The following is a 21,622-nucleotide window of genomic DNA, read 5'->3' as shown; positions in this document are numbered from 1 at the left end:
CTAAAACTAATAATTTTCCTTGTGTAGAATAGCTCCAAAATGAAGCTTCTATAATACATGTGCATCAAAGAAGATTGCCTTCATTTTAAGGCATTTTAGGGTAAGGAGTCTATATTATCCTTCTCTGATTGGTCATCAGTCCAAACTTCCCCTTTGAAAAAACCGAGGGTGAGTGCGCTGTGTCTTAGATTAGTCATGCTGCTCATAATACTCTTAATTATTGCATTGGGAATATTTACAAAATAAATATAAATATAATTTGTTGTTCAGTCATTTCAGTTGTGTTCAACTCTTCATGACTCCATTTTGAGTTTTCTTGGCAAATTTATTAGATTTATTGGCAAAATTATTAGAGTGGCTCACCATTTTCTTCTTCAGCTCATTTTACATATGAGAAAACAGAGGCAAACAGGTTTAAGTGACTTACCCAGGGTCACACAGTAAGTATCTGTGGCCAGATTTGAATTCAGAACATGTGGCTTCCTGACTTAATACCTACACTCTATCTACTGTACCACCTAGTCTGGAACAACATAATAGGAACTTAATAGATGTTTGTTGATTGACTAAATCAAGAAATGCATACTGTACAAAATTGTTTCAAGTATATTAGTCTTTAATTTTTATTTTGTTCTAGCATTGCAATACTGAAACTATAATATAGTTTATAGTATAATATAAAATATAATACAAAAAAATGAAACTAGTGTCTGAGACTAGATTTGAACTCAGAGAGACTCATCTTACTGATTCCAAGTCTAGTACTCTATCCATTGCACCATCTTGCTACCCCAGATCCTTATGTATCTTTATGTATAAATTAGTGGCCCCCTCTTTTTTTTTTGCTAAGGGTTAAGTGACTTGCCCAGGGCCAGGTAGGAAGTGTTAAGTTTCTGAGACCAGACTAGCTCTCCATGGGCCCCATTTCTATTTGAGTCTGATAGCATTGCCTCAGACCACACTATTGCAGACTTGAAAAGTGTCATCCTATTTAAGCAAACTCTTAAAACTGTTTCAACTTTCTAATTTCACTATTTTTGCCAGTGTTTATATCAAGCAACCCTGCATGAAAAAATTGATTTGTAGAATTTGTCTCCATTGTGATAGCTACTTATTATCAGATCTGGTATTTATTTGCTAATCAGAAATAGTTTTGTAAACATTCATATTCATATATGAATTCTTCTGTTGTTTTAAATTATATTAAAGATCAATCAGAAAAACAAATATAGTCTTGTTAAAAAAAAACACATTCTTTCCCTGTATTTCTTTCACAAATACAGAAGCATATTTCTTAAACAAATATTTCCCATAAGAATAATGACCCTATCTCCAAATTTTAGAGTAGTGAATTAAAATATTATCTGGAAACCTTTTTTTTTTTCAAACACAAAAAGATTGACTATGACAAATCGACTTTTCATCTTAAGTGTACTATATATCCCATTGATCCTAAGAGATTCCTGCTTACCATACTAATCTTTTTACCAAGCATGCCTGGAGCATTGCTATCTGATATCATGTAATTCTATCTAAGCAAATATATATATTGAAATGATAATGTTCATAAACAGTAATTTGTGATGAATTGTCTTCTGATCTTATAATGCTTTTCATTTTTAGGATACAGGCCAAAATCCCAGGAGCAAAAAGGCAGACAGAGTAAATTGGATTTTCATCAGGCAACTAGGGATTAAAGAGGAGTGGTAAAAGCTATGTTCTTATACTTTACTGCAAATTGATTGTTTCCTTCTCCCAATACCTTGATCTTAGAAACATATACTTTTCAACAGCTGTTTTTAGGCTGGTTCTGTACTCTTAAAATATCTGCAATCACTTGTGTCGAACACTATAGTATAGTAAAGAAAAAATGTGTAGTGGATATGGTTTTTATTTTGTGTTGCTTAAAAAGTGCATGATGGTGAGACTCTGAATAATCTTTCTTTCTTTAGTGTTCTTCCCTCTCCCCTTCTCTTTGCAATGCTTATGTAACTTTTAATGTTCCATTTAGCTAGGCTTTTCTTGCTTGGTGAACTGTCACTGAGTTGCTGGTTGGATTAATCTTTAATAACTATATATAGAATCGTAGGTGGATGTTTTGGTGTTTTTCCAGCACGTGAACACACATACACACACAAATGAAAAGTCAGTAGTATTTACAGTAACCATTTTGTATGACTTTAAAAAAGTAAAAACAAAATAAATACCCAGTACTTTTGTTGTATGGGATTGATGGGCTGATTTACATGTATGGTAACTAAAGAGTATCAGCTTGTTAACTTTATTACAATTTGTATTACTTTCTCTGTAGTTCCTAATGAACTTAATTATGAACTCTGAATATTTGCACTTATGTACTTGATACCGAATGCAGAAATAAATGTTACTCAATATAGAAAGGTCTCCTTTTTTTATTCTTCCATTGATATACATGGTTCTCTAGAAGGATCCCATCGATCCATGTATGAAGGACTGGTTTCTTGGCCTTTGGGGATCTACTGTCCACTTTGTATCAAATGACCCAATTCCAATAAATTTCATGCATTCTTTGGGTAGTATTAACAAATATCTTTGATCAATAATGTGATGATAAGATGCAGGCAATGTGTGCTGTTGTGATCTCATTGGAATTATTTCATTCATTTTCCTGTACCACATTTTATAAAGGAAATCAACAAAAGGCAACAAAGCCAAAGGAGATTGACCATAATAGAGAGGGATCTGGAAACAGTGTCTTATAAGAGATGTATAAAGGGAATAAGGATATTGAGTTTGTAATAATAACAATAAGCTGGCGTTTATAAAGTTCTGGGTTTCCCCAGATGACACATGAAAGACTACAAGAACAAAAGGAGACTGAACCAAAATTGTCTCTGCTTTTTATAAACCTATAGGGAGCAAGACATCACACTATTTATATGATCAGTAAAAGGCATATTCATACATATTTGCAAATATCAAAAATCTGCCAAGATTCAGACTTCAAAGAGATGAATAAGAAATTAATCCTTGATGGCTCAAATTTCTGAATTCTAAACTATGACATACAATATTTTTTTTCAAAATTAGTAAAACAGAAAAATCAAACCCTCAATTCTACTTTCAGTATCTCTCCTCATATATGGTGCTATATTTTTTTATTATATAGGCAATCCAGTTTGTGACTGCACATGTTTTATTTATACAGGAAAAACAATAGGAAAATTAATCATTTCCTCAAATTCCCTTCCACTTCCAGCTTCTCTTCCCACTTTCTCCAGGTGGGGAAAAATTAGGGGAAGTAATAACATGTTTGGGACTCCTTTCCACATTCAGGGTTCTACATTAATTGGGATCAAGGGAACATTGTGGGAGAGGAGTTTGACCTCCTTCTATCTCACCTGCTGATAATGCTTCTCAAAAGCTTCTGGCTCCAGGTTCCAGATCTGATTGATCATGGCAACAATAATTTCCCCAAACTTGGTAGACAGATCTCACCATCTGTTTTAGGTCCCACCATCCAAGTGCTCATTGCCCTAGGTCATAAAAGGTGGCTGTTGCTATGAACTATCAATCTATGTGCCCTGCTGGTTATTTTCTATGCCCAGCTTAGCTGAGGAGTGTGGCTCATGATGCTCTCTCTTTCCTTTTCTCGCACCTTGATCTTATGGCATGAAGTTCCTGCAAGGACAAAAAAAAAAAGAGGGAACAGAGGCAGTGAAGGGCCACAATGGAGTGTTATAATCCTGGAGTCTTATATTTTTATAATTTACAATTTCCTCAATTATGAAATAGGAAGTATCATAGCATCTAACTTACAGGATTGTTGTGAAGCTCAAGTGAAGTAATATTTTGAAAGGATTTCCCACAATGTATGGCAGAGAGAGCATGCTTAATAATTGCTTATTGACCATTCCTTTCCTTTCTAAAAAACTCATGTAAATTTCCTCTTTTCTCTGTTGTCTCACTAATTTATTTTCCCCAAGTTCAACTTCTGAGAATGGTTAAGGATAAGAAAAATATTTGTCACATTAATTTTTTTAAAATGGAAGAACAACACATTTATTATTATCTTGATTTTTTGATATTGTTATACCAGAGAGAGGTAATGACATTGTGCATAGAATCAGGAAGATTGGGGGTTTTTGATGCATTCTAGTTGTGTAATTATTATGTCATTTAAATCTCTCAGTGCTTCCCAGTTTGATCTAAAAATTGTGTGACAGATATGTGTGGAGATCTGCATCAATGGAGAATATTTCCACATCAGGAGTTTTCTCATATCATTGAAGTCACAGATCTGGTGAGGAATCATTGGGGAGGGGAAACAAATTACACTACCATTGAGATATGTGAAAGAGTTTTGTTTTGTTTTTATTGAAATTAAACCTAATCTATTGGGCAGAATAATGATACAATAGTTTTAATTGCTTCACTTTTAAATTGTTAACTCTTTTATTTTTTCCAGTCAACAAACATTGATGGCTATGTGCCAGGAATTGTGTTAAGTATTGAAGATATAAAAAACCCTTCAGGAATTTAAATTTTATCAAGGAATAGCCTGTTTTTAAAGTAGTGAAACATGTTTTAGTTTGGAATTATAATTGTTAGTATGATTCATAGTTGAAGAAGTCAGTAAAAGTAACTAATGTCAGTAAAGAATTAAAAATTGCTTCCCTATTAAACCTAATAAGAATAATTTTGGAAGTTAAACACAGTGAAGACATCTTCTGCCAATGTTTGAATGGAAAAGATAAAAAAGGAAGGATGTGAAATGTTTTCTTCAATTTAAACACAAGGAAAGAGGAAGGATAGTTCCTCAACAATTCAGACTTGGCCACTTCATTAATTTCTCTCTTTCCTGCTCTCATCCCCTAATCTACCCATAGGTATCTGTGAAGAGTACCATCCTGTGTATAAATCTTAACTTATTTTCTTATTTTTCCATTAAAGGAAATTGGGAGAGCTTTAGCCCCTATGCAAAAACAGTAAAATTCCATTTTGTTTTATCCAAACTCCCTTGGGTTTTCTTCTGCTCTTTTGGGATATACTACCTTTGCTAGACTGGAATTTCTTCCAGGACCTTCTTAGTCAATAGAAATCATTCTCTTCTCTTCCCTTCCCAAGCCTGTTTGGACAGGAAGATAGAAGTGATTAAGCCATTCTTCATTGTTTCCTGAATAACCAAAATGGTAGTTCTTTGAGGACATTAACACTAACTGAACAATTGCAACTGATCTTAAAAAAAAAAAGTTATGGAGTTATGGAAAGTTATGGAAAAACACCTGAACTTAGCCATCCTGAGCTAGTCCTAGGCAAGCCTTAGGCCACAAAAATAATTTTAAAATAACAAAAGTAGCATTTATGTCATGTTACTAGAGCTCTAAACAAATATTAACTCATTTGATTCTCATAACAACCCTGGGCAGGGGGTAGGTCCTATTATTATCTTCAATTTGCAGATGAGAAAACTGAGGCAAACAGAGGTTAAGTCACTTGCTCAGTAAGCAGAATTAAATCTAGGTCAGACTAATTCCTGTATTCTATTTACCACACCAGGTAGTGGCTTTCAAGAAGCTTTCATTCTACTCGGCAGGGGTCCTCAAACTGCGGCCCTCGGGCCAAATTCGGCAGCTGAGGACGATTATCTCCCTCACCCAGGGCTATGAAGTTTCTTTATTTAAAGGCCCACAAAACAAAGTTTTTGTTTTTACTATAGTCCGGCCCTCCAACAGTCTGAGGGACAGTGAACTGGCCCCCTATTTAAAAAGTTTGAGGACCCCTGAAGGGCTACAATATATATTCAAATAAATATAAAATATTTATGTGAGCTGAGCTCTGAAGAGAACAGAAGATTCCAAGAGACCAAAGGGAGATCATCTGTTCCACATGTGGGGACAAGATATAAAGGTGCAACTGTGTAAGATAGAAATATTAAGTTATCTAGTTTGATTGAATGATGTGGGGAAGAGGAGGAATGATGTGAAATTCAGACAGCTAGGTAGCGTCATAGTGCATAAAGGACCAGACCTGAAGTTAGCACTACTCATCTCACTGAGTTCAAATTTGGCTTCAGACAACCACTGGCTGTGTGACCCTGGGCAAGTTACTTAACCTTGTTTGCCTCAGTTTCCTCATCTGTAAAATAATCTGGAGAAGGAAATGGCAAACCATGACAGTGTTTTTGCCAAGAAAACCGCAAATAGGATCATGAAGAGTCAGATATGACTGAAGAACAATTGAACAGCATTATGAAATTACCCCCAAAAGTAGGGCATTACTAGCTGTATGACCCTGGCCAAGTAACAATCCCAATTGCTTTGCAAAAAAAAAAGGGATTTCAATTCTGAAAAAAAGGATTTTTATATTACATTCTACAAGCAATGGGAATCACTGAAGATTCTAAGGAAGTAATGCAGTCCGATTTGAGGATAACCATGAATTACATAAAGTATGTTTAGTGCTCAAAACCTATGGAATTTGGTACTTGGATATGATAGGGAAGTTCTCTTATCTTCTAAGATAACTTGGAGCTAATAGTTCAATGGACCTTTAAAAATAAATACATCTCCCTGGCTTGCTTTCTTCCTTCAATTCTCCAGTGCTAGGAAGTAAGGGCAGCTTGTCCTAAAGCCAGAAGGAGTCCAAAAGCCAGCTCTAATTAGTTCTCACCATTATTAAACTTTTAGTGTAAGAATTTACACCTCAGCCAACTATGTATCAGAGGTTGATTATTTTTATTTTCTAGACTTAAGAAAGTGCTAGGAAAATGCAGATAATACAATTAAACTTAAAAGTATGTGTTGGGTTCATTTTTTCCCCAGAGCATCTAAACACTTGCTGATCAACTTGGTACTGCGTGTCTCCTACACCTATGGCCAAGCATTCAGAAGCACATGTTTATGTGGTAGGTCATCCTGGTTCTGAAGTTGGAGCTGCCTTTTCTGTATTTTTACTATTTTTTGGTTAATTACTAATAGTCCTAAGTTCAAGAATCTCAGAGATTCTGGGTGCTTCAATTGAAGTAAACTGGTGAGAAAAATAAAAGTCCCTGGCAATTGCTCTATACCTCTTGGAATAGATGAAAATCAATAAGAGAGTAAGCCCAAGTCCTAGTTGAGATTGACAGAATATAGTTACTAGCATTGAGGTTTGTGGAGAGGGGTGGTATGCAGAGGAAATAGTGCAGAACTGAGGTGTATTGTAAAATATGTTCACTAAGCAATATTATAAAATGTTTTATATTATGCTGAGGTTAAACATTAATTTTTTGGTAGAAAATATAACAATAGTGAAAAGTTATTGAATTCTGTTTTAAAGTCATTTTGTCTATGTGCCAAGTAATGTTTTGTGTTTAATATTACTTTTTTTGTATAGGAAATCAATAACTGTCCCATACTTGATTCACATTGTACATTGAGTACCTTTGCCACATCATTCAATTTTGGGGAGATCCTAGAGATCAGCTAATACTTAAACTTTTATAAATCATCTCTGGTGTCTTGAGTGAAATTCAACAAATTAGACTGAGGTATATTCTTTCCAATCAGGATAACATTTATTAATAGAACCTATTAATAAAGGGGCAAATGCTTGCCTTGATTTATTTATTCCAAGGATCCTCAAGATGGATCTCATTTTTTAAAGTCAGAGCAAAGAATTGAAGAGGGTAGGTGACACCACAAGGTTGATGACAACATAATTGACTACATCATTGAGGTTTGGGAAGTAATATGATTATTTGAAAGTTGGAAATGAGAAGCTAGCAACAGCCCTCTCCTTTCCTCTTGTGACTTAGTCGTGTTCATTGGTTGAATCTGCAGTGGTTAAAAAATAGTGGGCCAGATTTCTTTAGATAGCAAACTAGCCATCCTTGAAAGGTAGTTTGTTGCTATAAAGGATAGCTTGGTGGTCCAGACCAGACTCCCTGATGTCCATTCCCATTCCTTAACTTAGAAGATTTCCTTGAGGAAAGAACAGAACAGTGATAAACAAAAGAAGTGGATTTCTAAACTTAACTCATTATAGGTTCATCTGAATTTCTGCACTAAGTTCAGAGACAAAGAGGAATGACTTAGTTGGTTACAGGACAAAAATAAATTAACTGAAAATAGAATCAATAAAAAAAGATACAGGATTAATTTAATCTTCTCACTAGGATACTAAAGTGGGCGATTGCAATAAGCCAAAGTATGTCACACAATGAGTCAGATCTATCCCTCAGGTAGCCAGGTTTTCTCAAGATTGAATCTTATCTGAACCATGTGTATGGCTCCAGAGCAAATGAGTTCCTTAGAGGATAGAGCCAAAAATAAGCTTTAAGAATATTCATTTGACAGCTATGAAGACAGACTGCAGAGGGAAAAGACTGGAAACAGGAAGACCATTAGGAAGCTATTGCATGTTAATACCTTTATTTAAAAAATAGCTTTGGATTTTCAGAAATGAGTATGGGGAAATTATCCTGTTATCATAGCCAATATTTTCATTATTCCCATTGTGCTTATAAAAACTTTCAGAGTCTATGACATTATTATGTTCAGTAAATAAATACAGCCCTTCAGTAATTAGGAATGGCTAGAAAATATATAATTTATATTAGATATATATATATATATATTTAGATAATATATAAAATATGATTTGCAAGACTTCATCTATGTAATTGGGTATCATATTTCTTTCCTTCTCAATGAGGGGGGGAAAGGGTAGGGAAGAGAGATTTTGGAATTTAAAAATACATTTAAAAAAATGAATACCTGGGGGGGCAGCTAGGTGGCAGAGTGAATAGAGTACTAGCCCTGAAATCAGGAAGTCCTGAGTTCAAATGTGATCTCATTCATTTAATTCTTCCTGGCTGTGTGGCCCTGGGCAAGTCACTTAACCCCAATTGCCTCAGGGAAAAAAAAAAAAAAAAGAATACCTGGGAGATATTTCTTAATTGATTGATTGATACAAGGCAATTACAGTTAAACTGACTGCTTTGCCACAGGGTACCCAACCTTTTAATATAGTATAGATCATTGCTTTTCTTTGCTGATTCTAGGTAGAAAATATGACAATAAGTTCCTGCTACAAGGGAAAATAACATTGCCACAAATATAAAGCTATATTTTTTCTTTGAAATCATCTTATAATGAAAATAAATTGCACAAAAATATAGCTCCAGCTAGAGTTTTTTAAATCAAAAAGCAAAACCTATGTTAGGACAAATATGTTATTCTCAATGAAGCCAAGTTGGGAATTCTTGGGGAAGTACAGGAGAGGAGAAAGGAAACAGAGAGGAAGGATGGTGAAAAGGCACACAGAAAGAGAAGAAGTAGGTAAAGAAAGAAGAATAACAATTACTATATGATCTTTAGCAAGTCATTCACTGTGCTTCAGTTTTCTTATAGGGAAAATGAAGCAATGAAATGTGCACTACTTGACTTATAGGATTTCCATAAGCATCAATAGAATTATATAAAGCGCTTTGAAACTTGCAAAAACTATGTACTATAAGCTGCTTATCATCATCAGCATCATTATTATTGTACCTAATTAAATATTGTACCTAATAAATAACTGACCAGGATACCTTTTGCCAAAGGTGTTTACCAGTGCTACAGAAGGTATCCTAAATAAAGTCCTAACAAAAGAGTAAAGTTCCATTGTGATGAGGCTCTACAAATATTCCTTTTTTTGCAGATAAGATATTTCCAAATGCTGGAAAATCAAAGTCTCTTGGTGAAATTGATAGCAAATAAAAGCAATTGATTGGCCCAACCATATCAGGAAATAGCCTAGACGATAATTTTGTACATTGTGAGTGAAAACAATTGTTTGTTTAATGTTCATCCTATATCTTCTTTTCTTTTCTTTTTTTTTAATGTGCATATTCCCAGATTTACTAGTTATCTCCTGGAATTGATTTTAAACAGAAATTTTATTCTGGTGTTGTATAGTTCCCTCAAGCTATAAAATAAGGTTAAAAATACTTAATAAGTTAAAAGTAAACATTATTTAAGACATCCTAGGATTATAGGTTTAAAGCTAGAATCATCTATTATAATAGATGATTTTAAAATATCTACTAAATTCCATATTTTACATAGGAAGAAACTGAGGCCAGATAGGTTTACTTGCCAAAGATCACAAAGATAGTAAGCAAGAGGAATAAGATTTGAATTTGGGTGCCATTGCTTTTTCCACTGTATCATGATCTAAATTTAGCTTTTAAAAACAATTTAAAATTACTATTGCCAAGTATAATATCAGGTGTTTCATTCAGTATTTCAGACTCAGTTTAATTTCTAATTACTCACTGAAAAAATCATGAAAAGTTGATAATGTTGTTGTCCCTAATAGTAAAATATTACCTTAGATAGAAATAAATATTATTACCAAGTGGAACTGCCAACAGAAAAACAATTTAATTTGTTTTTTTTTTATCAGGAAATAATTGGACTTTTGTCAAAAAGAGAATTTCAGGATACTTCAGGCCCTAAAAAGGGATAGGTACTAAAGGTGTCTATAAGCAGGAGAAATACTTTATGTAAGAATCCTTTTGGGTTCTTTGGAGTTCAATTAAACAGTTTTTTTCCCATAAGTACATACTACCATCTCCTAACTCCACATCTTTGTTCTCACTGTTTTCTAAGACTAGAACACCATTACTTCAATCTCTATCTATTGAAATGTTAGCCAGCCTCTCTGATCCAAGCAAAAAAAAAAAAAAAAAAAAAAAAAAAAAGCACTGTCATAATTTGAACTTTGGAAGTAGTTAGATGGTGCAGTAAGCTGCTGGGTTTAGAGTCATGAAGACTCATTTTCCTGAATTCAAATTAGGTCTCAGATACTTGCCAGCTGGGCATGTCACTTAACTCTATTGGTCTCTATTTTCCTCATCTGTAAGCTAGAGAAGAAAATGGCAAACCACTCCATATCTCAGCCAAGAAAATCCCAAATGGGACCACAAAGGATTGGATGTGACTGAAATGGTGGAACAAAGACAAAACTTGAAGTCTGGGAACACATACCCTCTTCCTTGCTGCTCTCCCACCTTCGTATGGTCTTTCTTTCTGGATGTTCTTTGCAGCTTATTAGCACGTTTATAATACATTAGAGCCAATGTGGCCACCCTTGAACACTCATCTAGGTCTCAGACACACTGTGAATAGAGATTGATGGCCACTAAAGGTTACAATTCATAAGCCTATTATAAATTTCTTTTACCTATTAACTAGAGTACACATTACTTTAAAAAAAAACATTTAATTTAACAATACAGCAAGAAAGTAACAAAATTTTTCTCTCATGGACTCAGTGGGTACTCTTCTACAGAGTGCTATGTATGTTACCAGTGCCTGAGAAGAACTAGGAGACTTACATAAACAAGGAACATATGTGAAATGGCATAAATATATACGTATAGGGTAAATGGAATATGTATAGACATGACAACTCATGCTTTTGATGCTGTGGTGCTATTGATGTTCAATGGGAATGTCATCACAGCAGCTGCTTTCTTCATGGAGAGGAGAATCTTCTATTCCTCTGTTCTCCCTGCTGGCTGTCTCCTCTGAGTATTTACATTCAAAATTCTGTCCTTCACATAGGATTTCAGTAACTGCTCTTTGCTAACATTTGCTGATCCTTGGCAACTTTGTGGTTTTTGAGCTATCATTTTCTTTAGCTCAAAAACTCAAGGGAACACTTTTGTTAGCATTTTTATAATCACATTATATAATTGATGTAAAGTGCTTTGAAAACCTTGAAGTGTTATATAAATGTCAGTAATGAGGAGGAGGAGAAAGAAAAGAATCCAAACCTCCGATGCTAGTTGGAAAAGCCTTAAGGAATCTGAAAAATCTGTTTATTTAATTCTTTTTCTCTTCCTGTTCCTGGTCCTTCAGTTTTAAATTTTAATTTGAATTATGATCTAAAATGTCCTTAAACTTTTTTTCTTTCCCTAGTTCATTAATCTAAGTCCCCTTAAAATCATTCCAGGGATTCCATTGAGCAAAACTGCAAGATTTGAGAAGAACCTGAGTGAGGAGATTACTTTCAACCTCTCTTTAATACTCTTGTTTGCTATACAAATTAATTCAAGAGTAAAAACAAAGAGGCCTAGTTGGAGTCACTGGAATTTGTGACTTCTGTTTTACTTTATATCAATAACCAATATCACTATATTCCCCATTCTGTTTTATATCTCTTCCAGTGAGTAGCATAGTGTAAATGTTTATCTAATAAATGAAACTGAATTTGCATTAAAAAAAAAGATGGAAAGAATGATATTAAGGGAAACCACTAGTCATTAAGAATTATGAGAGTATAGTAATGATATGGAATGATAGGACAGATCCTGAAAACATCTTAAATATTTAAGAATAATGAAGTCCAAAACAACAATTTTTTTTAACTAACACTTGGTCATATTTTAGAACTATCTTTGATCTGTGAAATAAAAATAAACATACTTTTATTTTTATTTTCCCCAATTGCATGTAAAACAATTTTTATATTTATTTTGTAAAACTGTGAGTTCCAGATTTCTCCCTTCTTTCCCTACTTTCATTGAGAACACACATATGAAGTTATATAAAGCATTTCCATAAAATTTTTATTAGGTAGTAAATTATTATTAATATAGTAGTAGTAGTAAATATATTATTAGTAAAGACCAAGCTATTATGCAGAAATAATAATGGGCTAGAAATATCTAAATGGATCATGGAAATCAGTTGCTAAATTTCCATTATAAGCACTTATATTTCAGAAATTTAGATTACACTTCAGAAATCTGTAATAACTAAAAATCAAGAATTGATTTATTGTTCCATTGTGTGTCTACAGTTAAGAAAATAATGGAGAAAATATTAATACTGCAGATTAAGCTAATAATTGTCTGACACATTTTTCCTCTAGAGAACCCTAACATTGTAAGAAAATACAATTTTAACAAGCATTTTCTGAGCACATACATAAAATTGTCATCCTTTGTAACATTTTTCCCTTAGTAGCTATGGCAAATTATATCAAGACCAGAAAATTATAAAGAATTGAAGAATTTTGGTCAGATTTCTTTTAAACTTGCCACCATCACCAACAGAAATCTTATGATCATTTCAATTCTTTCAGAAAAAGCTTTTGACAAAATATGGCACCCATTTCTATTAAAAACACAAGAGACCATAAGGATAAAGGGAGTTTTCCTTAAAATAATAAGCAGTATCTATCTAAAACCAACAGCAAGCATTATTTGTAATGAAGAGAAACTGGACACATTCCTGTAAGATCAGGGGTGAAATAAGGATGTCCATTATCACCATGATTATTCAATAGTGTACTACAAATGTTGTCTTTTGAAATAAGAAAAAGAAATTAAAGAAATTAGAATAGGTGAAGAGAAGATAACACTATCACTCTTTGCATATGATTCGATAATATACTTAGAGAATTCTAGAAAACCATCCAAAAACCTATTTGAAACAAAACTTTAGCAAAGATGCAGGAAATAAAATAAACCTACACAAATCATCAGCATTTCTATATATTACTAACAAATCCCAGCAGCAAGAGATAGAAAGAGATATTCCATTTAAAATAATTGTAAATAAAATAAAATATTTGGGTGTATATTTGTCAAGACAAACCCAGGAACTTTATGAATGCAATTACAAAACACTTCTCATAAAAGTAATATCAGATCTAAACAATTAAAAAAATATCAATTGCTCATGGGTAAGGCAAACTAATATTATAAAAATGACAATTCTACCTAAGTTGGTCTACTTGTTCAGTATAATACCAATCAAAATGCCAAAAAAATTATTTTGTAGAGCTAGAAAAAATAATTTTTTGAAAAAGAAAAATTAACAAAATTCATCTGGAAGAACAAAATGTCAAGAATATCAATGCAATTAATGAAAAAATATAAAGAGTGGTGTTCTAACAGTATTGGATCTAAAACTACATTATAAAGCAGTAATCAAAACCATTTGGTACTAAGAAATAGAATGATAAGTGGAATAGGTTAGATACAATAAACATAATAATCATTGACGATAGTAATCTGGTATTTTATAAACCCTCAAACTCCAGCTTCTGGGATAAGAACTCACTATTTTACAAAAATTTCTGGGGAAAATGGAAAATAATATGTCAGAAACTTGGTATAGAACTACATCTTACACCCCCTATCAAAATAAGGTCAAAATGAATACATGATTTGGGTATAAAGGGTAATACTATAAGAAAATTGCCTATCAGATCTTTGGAGAAGGGAGGAATTTATGACCAAAGAAAAACTAGAAAATATAATGAAATGCAAAATAGATAACCTTGCTCATATTAAATTAAAAAGGTTTTGCACAAACAAAATTAACACAAACAAGATTAAAAGGGAAGTAAAAACTTGGGGAAAAAATTTACAGCCAGTGTTTCTGATAAAGGTTTCATTTCTAAAATATGTAAAGAACTGTGTAAAATTTATAAAAATACAAGTCATTAATTGATATATTGTCAAAGGATACGAACAGACAATTTTCAGATGATGAAATTGAAACTATTTCCACTCATATGGGTGTTCCAAATCACTATTGATCAGAGAAATGCAAATTAAGACAACCCTGAGATACCACTACACACCTGTCAGATTGGCTAAGATGCCAGGAAAAAATAATGATGACTGTTGGAGGGGATGCGGGAAAACTGGGACACTGATGCATTGTTGGTGGAGTTATGAACGAATGCAACTATTCTGGAGAGCAATCTGGAATTATGCCCAAAAAGTTATCAAACTGTGCATACCCTTTGATCCAGCAGTGCTATTACTGAGCTTATACCCCAAAGAAATACTAAAAAAGGGAAAGGGATCTGTATGTGCCAAAATGTTTGTAGCAGGCCAGTTTGTAGTAGCTAGAAGCTGGAAAATGAATGGATACCCATCAATTGGAGAATGGTTGGGTAAATTGTGATACATGAATGTTATGGAATATTATTTTCTGTAAGAAATGACCAGCAGCATGAATACAGAGAGGACTGGCGAGACTTACATGAACTGATGCTGAGTGAAATGAGCAGAACCAGGAGATCATTATATACCTCAACAACCATATTGTATGAGGATGTATTCTGATGGAAGTGGATTTCTTTGACAAAGAGATCTAACTCAGTTTCAATTGATCAAGGATGGACAGAAGCAGCTACACCCAAAGAAAGAACACTGGGAAATGAATGTAAACTGTTTGCATTTTTGTTTTTTCTTCCCGGGTTATTTTTACCTTCTGAATCCAATTCTTCCTGTGCAACAAGAGAACTGTTTGGTTCTGCACACATATATTGTATCTAGGATATACTGTGACATACTTAATATGTACAAAACTGCTTGCCATCTGGGGGAGGGGGTGGAAGGAAGGAGGGGAAAAGTCAGAATAGAAGTGAGTGCAAGGGATAATGTTGTAAAAAATTACCCAGGCATGGCTTCTGTCAATAAAAAGTTATAATTATTTTTTTAAAAAAGAGTACAAGTCATTTCCAATTGATAAATGGTCAAAGGATATGAACCAACAATTTTCAGAAGACAAAATTAAAGCCATCTATAATCATATAAAAATGCTCTAAGCCACTATTGATTAGAGAAATGAAAATTAAAACAACTCTGAGGTATCACCACACATCTCTCAGATTGGCCAAGATGACAAGAAAAGACAATGATAAATATTGGAGGGAATATGGGAAAACATATGTTAATGCATTGTTGGTGGAGTTCTGAAATGATACAATCATTCTGGAGACCAATACAGAATTATGCCAGAAGGGTTATAAAACTGTGCATACCCAATACTGAGTCAGTATTCTAAAAAAATCATGAAGGAGGAAAAAGGATCTACAAGTACAAAAATGTTTTTAGCAGCTCTTTTTTGTAGGAGCAAAAAATTGAAAAATGAGTAGATACCCATCAATTGGGAATTGACTGAATAAGTTGTGCTATATAAAGGTAATGGATTATTATTGTTCTATAAAAAATGATGAACACGCTGATTTTAGAAAGGCCTGGAAAGATTTACATGAACCAATGCTAAGCAAAACAAGCAGAATCAGAATATAATGTACATAGTAACAGCAAGATTGTGTGATGATCAACTATGAAAGACTTGGTTCTTCTCAGCAGTTCAGTGTTCCAAGGCAATCATAATAAACTTTAGATAGAAAATGCCATCTTGCCTCCAGAAAAAGAACTATAGGGATTGAATGTAAATCAACACATGCTATGTTCACTTCTTTTTTGTCTTTTTTTTCTTTCCTGTGATTTTCCCCTTTTGTTCTGATTTTTCCTTCCAACATGATTAATAAGAAATGTATATTTTTAAAGTTAATGTACATGTATAATCAGAAAAATTAAAACAATAATAAAGAAAAAACTGCCATCATTTTGTTTCAAGCAGTACTCAAGAAAAGATGGGCACCATGCTCAGGTGCAGTTCTCCTTCATCACCTCAAATAAGCAACAAATACAACAACCTAAAGTAACAACAAAAAACAGAGGGAAAGGGGATCTTTGCAGGAGGAAAAAAGCACCTGCAGAGACCTAAAAAACAAAACAAAACAAAACAAAAGATACTTTTTTAAAAATGAGCAAGCAAAATAAAGACTCCAAAAAATAAATATTATGGACTAAAAGATAAAACAATAAAGGCTCCAAAAGGACAGAATGACACAGAAGCATTATAAGAATACACCCAGAAGCAAGTAATTAACCAACAAACACCTACTTGGTGCTTAATAAATAAAAAGCATTATAGTATCCATGAATAGAGAACTGGCTTTAAAGGCAGTAAAAACTCAGTTCTAGTCCTACTTTTGATATACATTGTCTCTCTGGTCTTAGGCAAGTATCTTAACCTCTCAGTGCTCTACGCAATTCTCAAAAAATATAAATTACTAATCTGTGTTGGTAAAAGGAATTTTCTCACCTGGGAGTTTCCTATATCAATGAAATCACTGGTTTAGAAATTTTCCCTTTCCCTATCCTTATCCCTGCAATGTGTTAGATGTTGAGGATATGAAGCTAAAAATGGAAAAATCTCTACTCTCAAAGAGATAACATTCCATCATTGAGAATAATGAATTTATATTTGAGTCTTACAGTTATTCAGACAGGTTCAGCTAAATTTCTCCTGCAGTATAAGGAAACAATTTAAACCTTCACTAAAAATTGTGCCCTTCTAAAAACTGGTTGAAGAGATGCTCACCAATTGGAGAATGGCTGAATAAATTGTGGTATATGAATATTATGGAATATTATTGTTCTAAAAGAAATAACCAGCAGGATGAATACAGAGAGACTTGGAGAGACATACATGAACTGATGCTAAGTGAAATGAGCAAAACCAGGAGATCATTATACACTTCAACAATGATCAATTCTGATGGACGCGGCTCTCTTGAACAATGAGAGGATCCAAATCAGTTCCAATTGATCTGTAATAAATAGAACCATCTAAACCCAGATAAAGAACACTGGGAAATGAGTATGAACCACAACATAACATTTCTATTCTTTCTGTTAATGTTTGCTTGCATTTTTGTTTTTTTTGTCACAGATTATTTGTACCTTATTTCTAAATCTGATCTTTCCTGTGCAACAAGATAACTGTATAAATATGTATACATATATTGGATTTAATATATACTTTAACATATTTAACATGTATGGGACTACCTGCCATCTAGGGGAAGGGGTGGGGAGAAGGAGAGGTTTTGCAAGGGCCAATGTTGAAAAATTACCTATGCATATGTTTTGTATATAAAAAGCTATAATAAAAAATAAAATTAAAAAAAATTGTGCCCTTTCACTTTTCTTAACCTTATGTTGGAAGAAATGTACAATTTAGAGGACTGGGTAGGATGAGGGAATCCCAATAGAAGCTTGAACTTATCTGGATTAGGAAAGTGGAAAGATCCAAGCTGTCAAAAAAAGGGAAACAGAACTAGGTAACAGGAGAGTCACAGGATTGCTTTGCTGATCAAGAATGAGAAGTAAGTGTTGAGGTTGCAAGAAGGCTGATTCAACTGCCCGCTTTTGCCACAGCAGACTATGAAGCTTCACTGAAAAATGTCCATCCTTTGGCAACAACTGTTAGGAAGCTCCACAGACTTTTCTCTTTCTTATTTTTCTACCATTGTTTTATAAGGCATTCCTTTATGATTTTTTTTTTATGTTCTAAGATATTCCCTTATATTGACTGCTCTTTTTCCACATAAAATTATGATCAACCAGGAATATCATGTCTGGTTGTATTTTATTTATTTAGTCAGTTTTTGCTTCCAGAGATAACATATCTAATTTACAATGTGTCTTAGGGCTGAAATATAATAATCAAAATATTTTTAAAACAAGCTCATGGACCCCAAATTAAGAACTGACCTAGCAGTACACTGAACATAGAATGCTCTTAAGAAATGCTTAATGCTGAACTGAAGAGTTTTATTACAGTCTTGATAACTTAAAATGTATATTTCATATGTTCCTTTGTAATATTTTTCTCTAAAATATATTGTTGAGGTTTATTTGGGGTCTCGGAAGGCAGTCTTAGTTTCAGTTCAGGAATCACACACAAGTACAGACAGGGTTAAAGCCCAAATTCTTTATTGTCTCTTTCCAAGTCTTGTCTCTTTTACTTGGGACTCCACTAGTTTTCCTGGAGGCCTTCCGGATCTTGGTTTCAGTGGAGACGTGAAGGAGGACAGCCTGCCACCACTTCTAAGGTCTTCCCTCTTTCTGATTCTGGCGAAGTTTGTCCGAGCTTATATGGTCTCTTATCAAAAGTGCGAATCTTGTGGAACTATAGTAAGTACTAAGCACATGTACTGAACTAGAGAATTGTTAAGCACAAGCTAAATAACCATTGTCTCTCTCAATTCCACTGACTTAGCACCTTGTTTCAAGTTGTGGCCCATAAAAAAGAAGGCCTAAAAAAGAATGTAGCCTACGAATTCCTTAAGGGAAAGGTCACTTTCATTTTTATTTCTGTATCCCTAGTGATAAGAACAGTGCTTAGCACATAAAATGCACCTAATCCATTCTTGTTGAATTTATGAATGGAAGTAGATTGTGTCTATTAGGGTTCTTAATTTTTTTTATATCAGTTTAGTAAAACATATGGAAACCCTAATAGTAATGTTTAAAATATATAAATTAAAGTGTATAAGATTACAAAGGAAAATCAATGATATATATATACAATTATAACAATTATTTGTAATGATATCACAATTCTATGTCATAATTATTATGTATTTATTTTATATATATTTATATATATACATAATATTTATATATATATTTATATATACATATATATACATAATTATTATATATTAATATCATTTATATTACCTTACATAATTATATGTTTCATATAATTATAATCATTACATAATTGTATATACTTTATATAATGATAAGTATAATTCTATTAAACCAATATATGCTATGTAATTATAGTATATATGTTTATGACAAAATTGTAATCATGTGATATATAATTATATTAGAAGTATAATTTTATATATATTTAAAAATTCAGAGACCCCCATGTTGAGAACCTGTGCCATAGATCAATATTTAAATAGGGACAAAAGACATATACCAGGCGGAGCTGTAGGAACATATTCCACCAGACAGAAGGAAGAGGGGTTCTAGATGTTGTAGGTGGAATCCTTTCTTAATGGAGGCAGTGCGATTTTTAGGAAGAAGTTTAGCCAACTTCTCCTATGGATCACCTTTATAGCCACAGAGACGCTCAGGAAAGGATGACTAAAGATTTGGGTACTCTGCCATCTGGTGGACATAATATACATTACCCTTTCTCACTGATAAAAATCTAAATAGGTCAGAAGGTAGGGAGTTCTCTCTGTCCAGCTTTCTGTGACCCCATCTGTGACCATCATTTTCTTAGGAGAGATACTGGGATGCTTTGCCATTTCCTTATCTCAAGTGTTACATGTGACATCCAAATATACACACAACCTCCACTATTGGCACAATAGTTGTTGATATTTATCTCATTCCCCTATTAAACTATGTTTCTTGGGGCATATAGGATAATAGCTACAACTGAAATAGATCTCAAAAATAATCTATTCCAGAGGAGTGGAAATATTTTTGTGGTTCACAAAACTCCTGAATTGAGCTCAAAGCAAATTAAATGTATTTGGGAAATATATACAAAATATATGAAAATATCATAAAATATACATAGATGTTAATATATAATTTTCTAAGTCAATATATACTCACAGGGATTCTTATATATCATTTAGTGACACCCTTTTTGAGTTGAGGTTGACCCTACTTCTCTAGTACAGACCCTTCATTTTACAATTGAGGAAAATTTCCCCAAGAAGTTTAAGGGATTTAATTAAGCTCATAAAGGCATTAAGCATCTGAAACATGTCTTGAGCTCTTCTTGAATCCAAGGTCAGTGATCTCTCTGCCATACTGGTATTATGATACATTATTCTATGGTAAGGACTTTTTAGTTACTTTTTCAGCATTTTGTTTCCAGTACCTACACATTTTGATGTAAAGCAGATATTAAGATAGAGCAGCCTTGAGAACCCTAAAATTCAGTGCCTATGAAGGATTGTTCTTTGTCCTTTGTTTTTGAAAAGGATCAATCACAAGGTGATGTCTTGACTTGTATATATATATATAGAGAGAGGGAGAGATATAATTTAAGTGAGACAAAGTTGCACAAAGTTGCAACTCTTCCAAAATTATAGAAGTTCAGTGGTAAGACAAAAGTCAATACTGGTGATGGTCCAGGATTCAATGGATGTGATGGATGCAATGGACAACCTTGGAGTCTTTAATGTCTGACTAAGTTCTAATCACACCTACTTCAGCCACCTTCACAGCCTTTGGGATCACCCATTTTGCTGTGGGGAGTCTTCACATGCTTGGAAATAGACACTCTCCTAGTTCACTGAGAGGTTTGGTGCCTGTCAGCTCTCAACCAGATTTGACCCATCTTCTCACACAGTTTTATTGGGGTGTGGCTAGTCCTTCTTGGAGCCACAGGTGAGAGTTGGGTGGCAGATGGATTTACAGATTTGACCTGTAAACCTTTATTAGGCATAGAATTCAGAAGCATTAACTTAGAGGTCTACATACTGAGCAAAATTCCTTTTTCCAAGAGTTGGATGGGTGAGTGACCAGCTTTTGAGAACTACGGTAAAGTAGGTATAAAATTTTAGTGAGATTTATAAGGCTGAAAACTTGGATAATATATTGTTTCTCAGGATATCCTTACAAGAATGGAAGGACATCCTGAGTAGGAATATATCAGAAGGTGGCTCAGGCTGGCGAAGGCAGAGCCAGCCCCTCTTTAAGCATGTCTTTTCTATACTGTCACCTGGGATGGTTTCTGCAATGACTGCTCCTATTCCCAGGGATGCTGGGAAATGTTCTTCCTCCACTACACATCTCCTATCCTTGTTGCCATGGCAACTGGCCCAGGCTTCTGAGCACTAGCTGACTTCTTTCTCTGCAGCCATGGATGACAGTCTCTGTCCCCTTTCCTTGGGTTCTTCAGTGGCCATAGAAGTGCTGGAGAAACTTTTTCAAGTTGGTAAGGTAACTTTAGATTCTGTA

General features: G+C 33.7%; 2 protein-coding genes across 3 annotated transcripts in view; both read left to right on the top strand.

The window, feature by feature from the left end:
• The window catches only part of RTN1 (reticulon 1), a 257,441-nt gene extending 255,042 nt beyond the window's left edge, over positions 1 to 2,399 (top strand). For both annotated transcript variants that reach the window (XM_051977764.1, XM_051977765.1), the window contains one exon: positions 1,624 to 2,399. In XM_051977764.1, coding sequence (XP_051833724.1) covers positions 1,624 to 1,666 — 43 coding nt within the window. In that variant the 3' untranslated portion in view covers positions 1,667 to 2,399. The remainder of the gene's footprint in view (positions 1 to 1,623) is intronic.
• A 19,122-nt stretch (positions 2,400 to 21,521) lies between these two features.
• Positions 21,522 to 21,622, top strand: part of CCDC175 (coiled-coil domain containing 175) — a 137,668-nt gene continuing 137,567 nt past the window's right edge. The window contains exon 1 of the mRNA XM_051977762.1: positions 21,522 to 21,599. Coding sequence (XP_051833722.1) covers positions 21,524 to 21,599 — 76 coding nt within the window. The 5' untranslated portion in view covers positions 21,522 to 21,523. The remainder of the gene's footprint in view (positions 21,600 to 21,622) is intronic.

Source organism: Antechinus flavipes, chromosome 2 (genome assembly GCF_016432865.1).
Source record: "Antechinus flavipes isolate AdamAnt ecotype Samford, QLD, Australia chromosome 2, AdamAnt_v2, whole genome shotgun sequence".
In the NCBI taxonomy this organism is placed as follows: Eukaryota; Metazoa; Chordata; class Mammalia; order Dasyuromorphia; family Dasyuridae; genus Antechinus; species Antechinus flavipes.
This window is presented reverse-complemented; position numbering and strand designations above follow the sequence as displayed.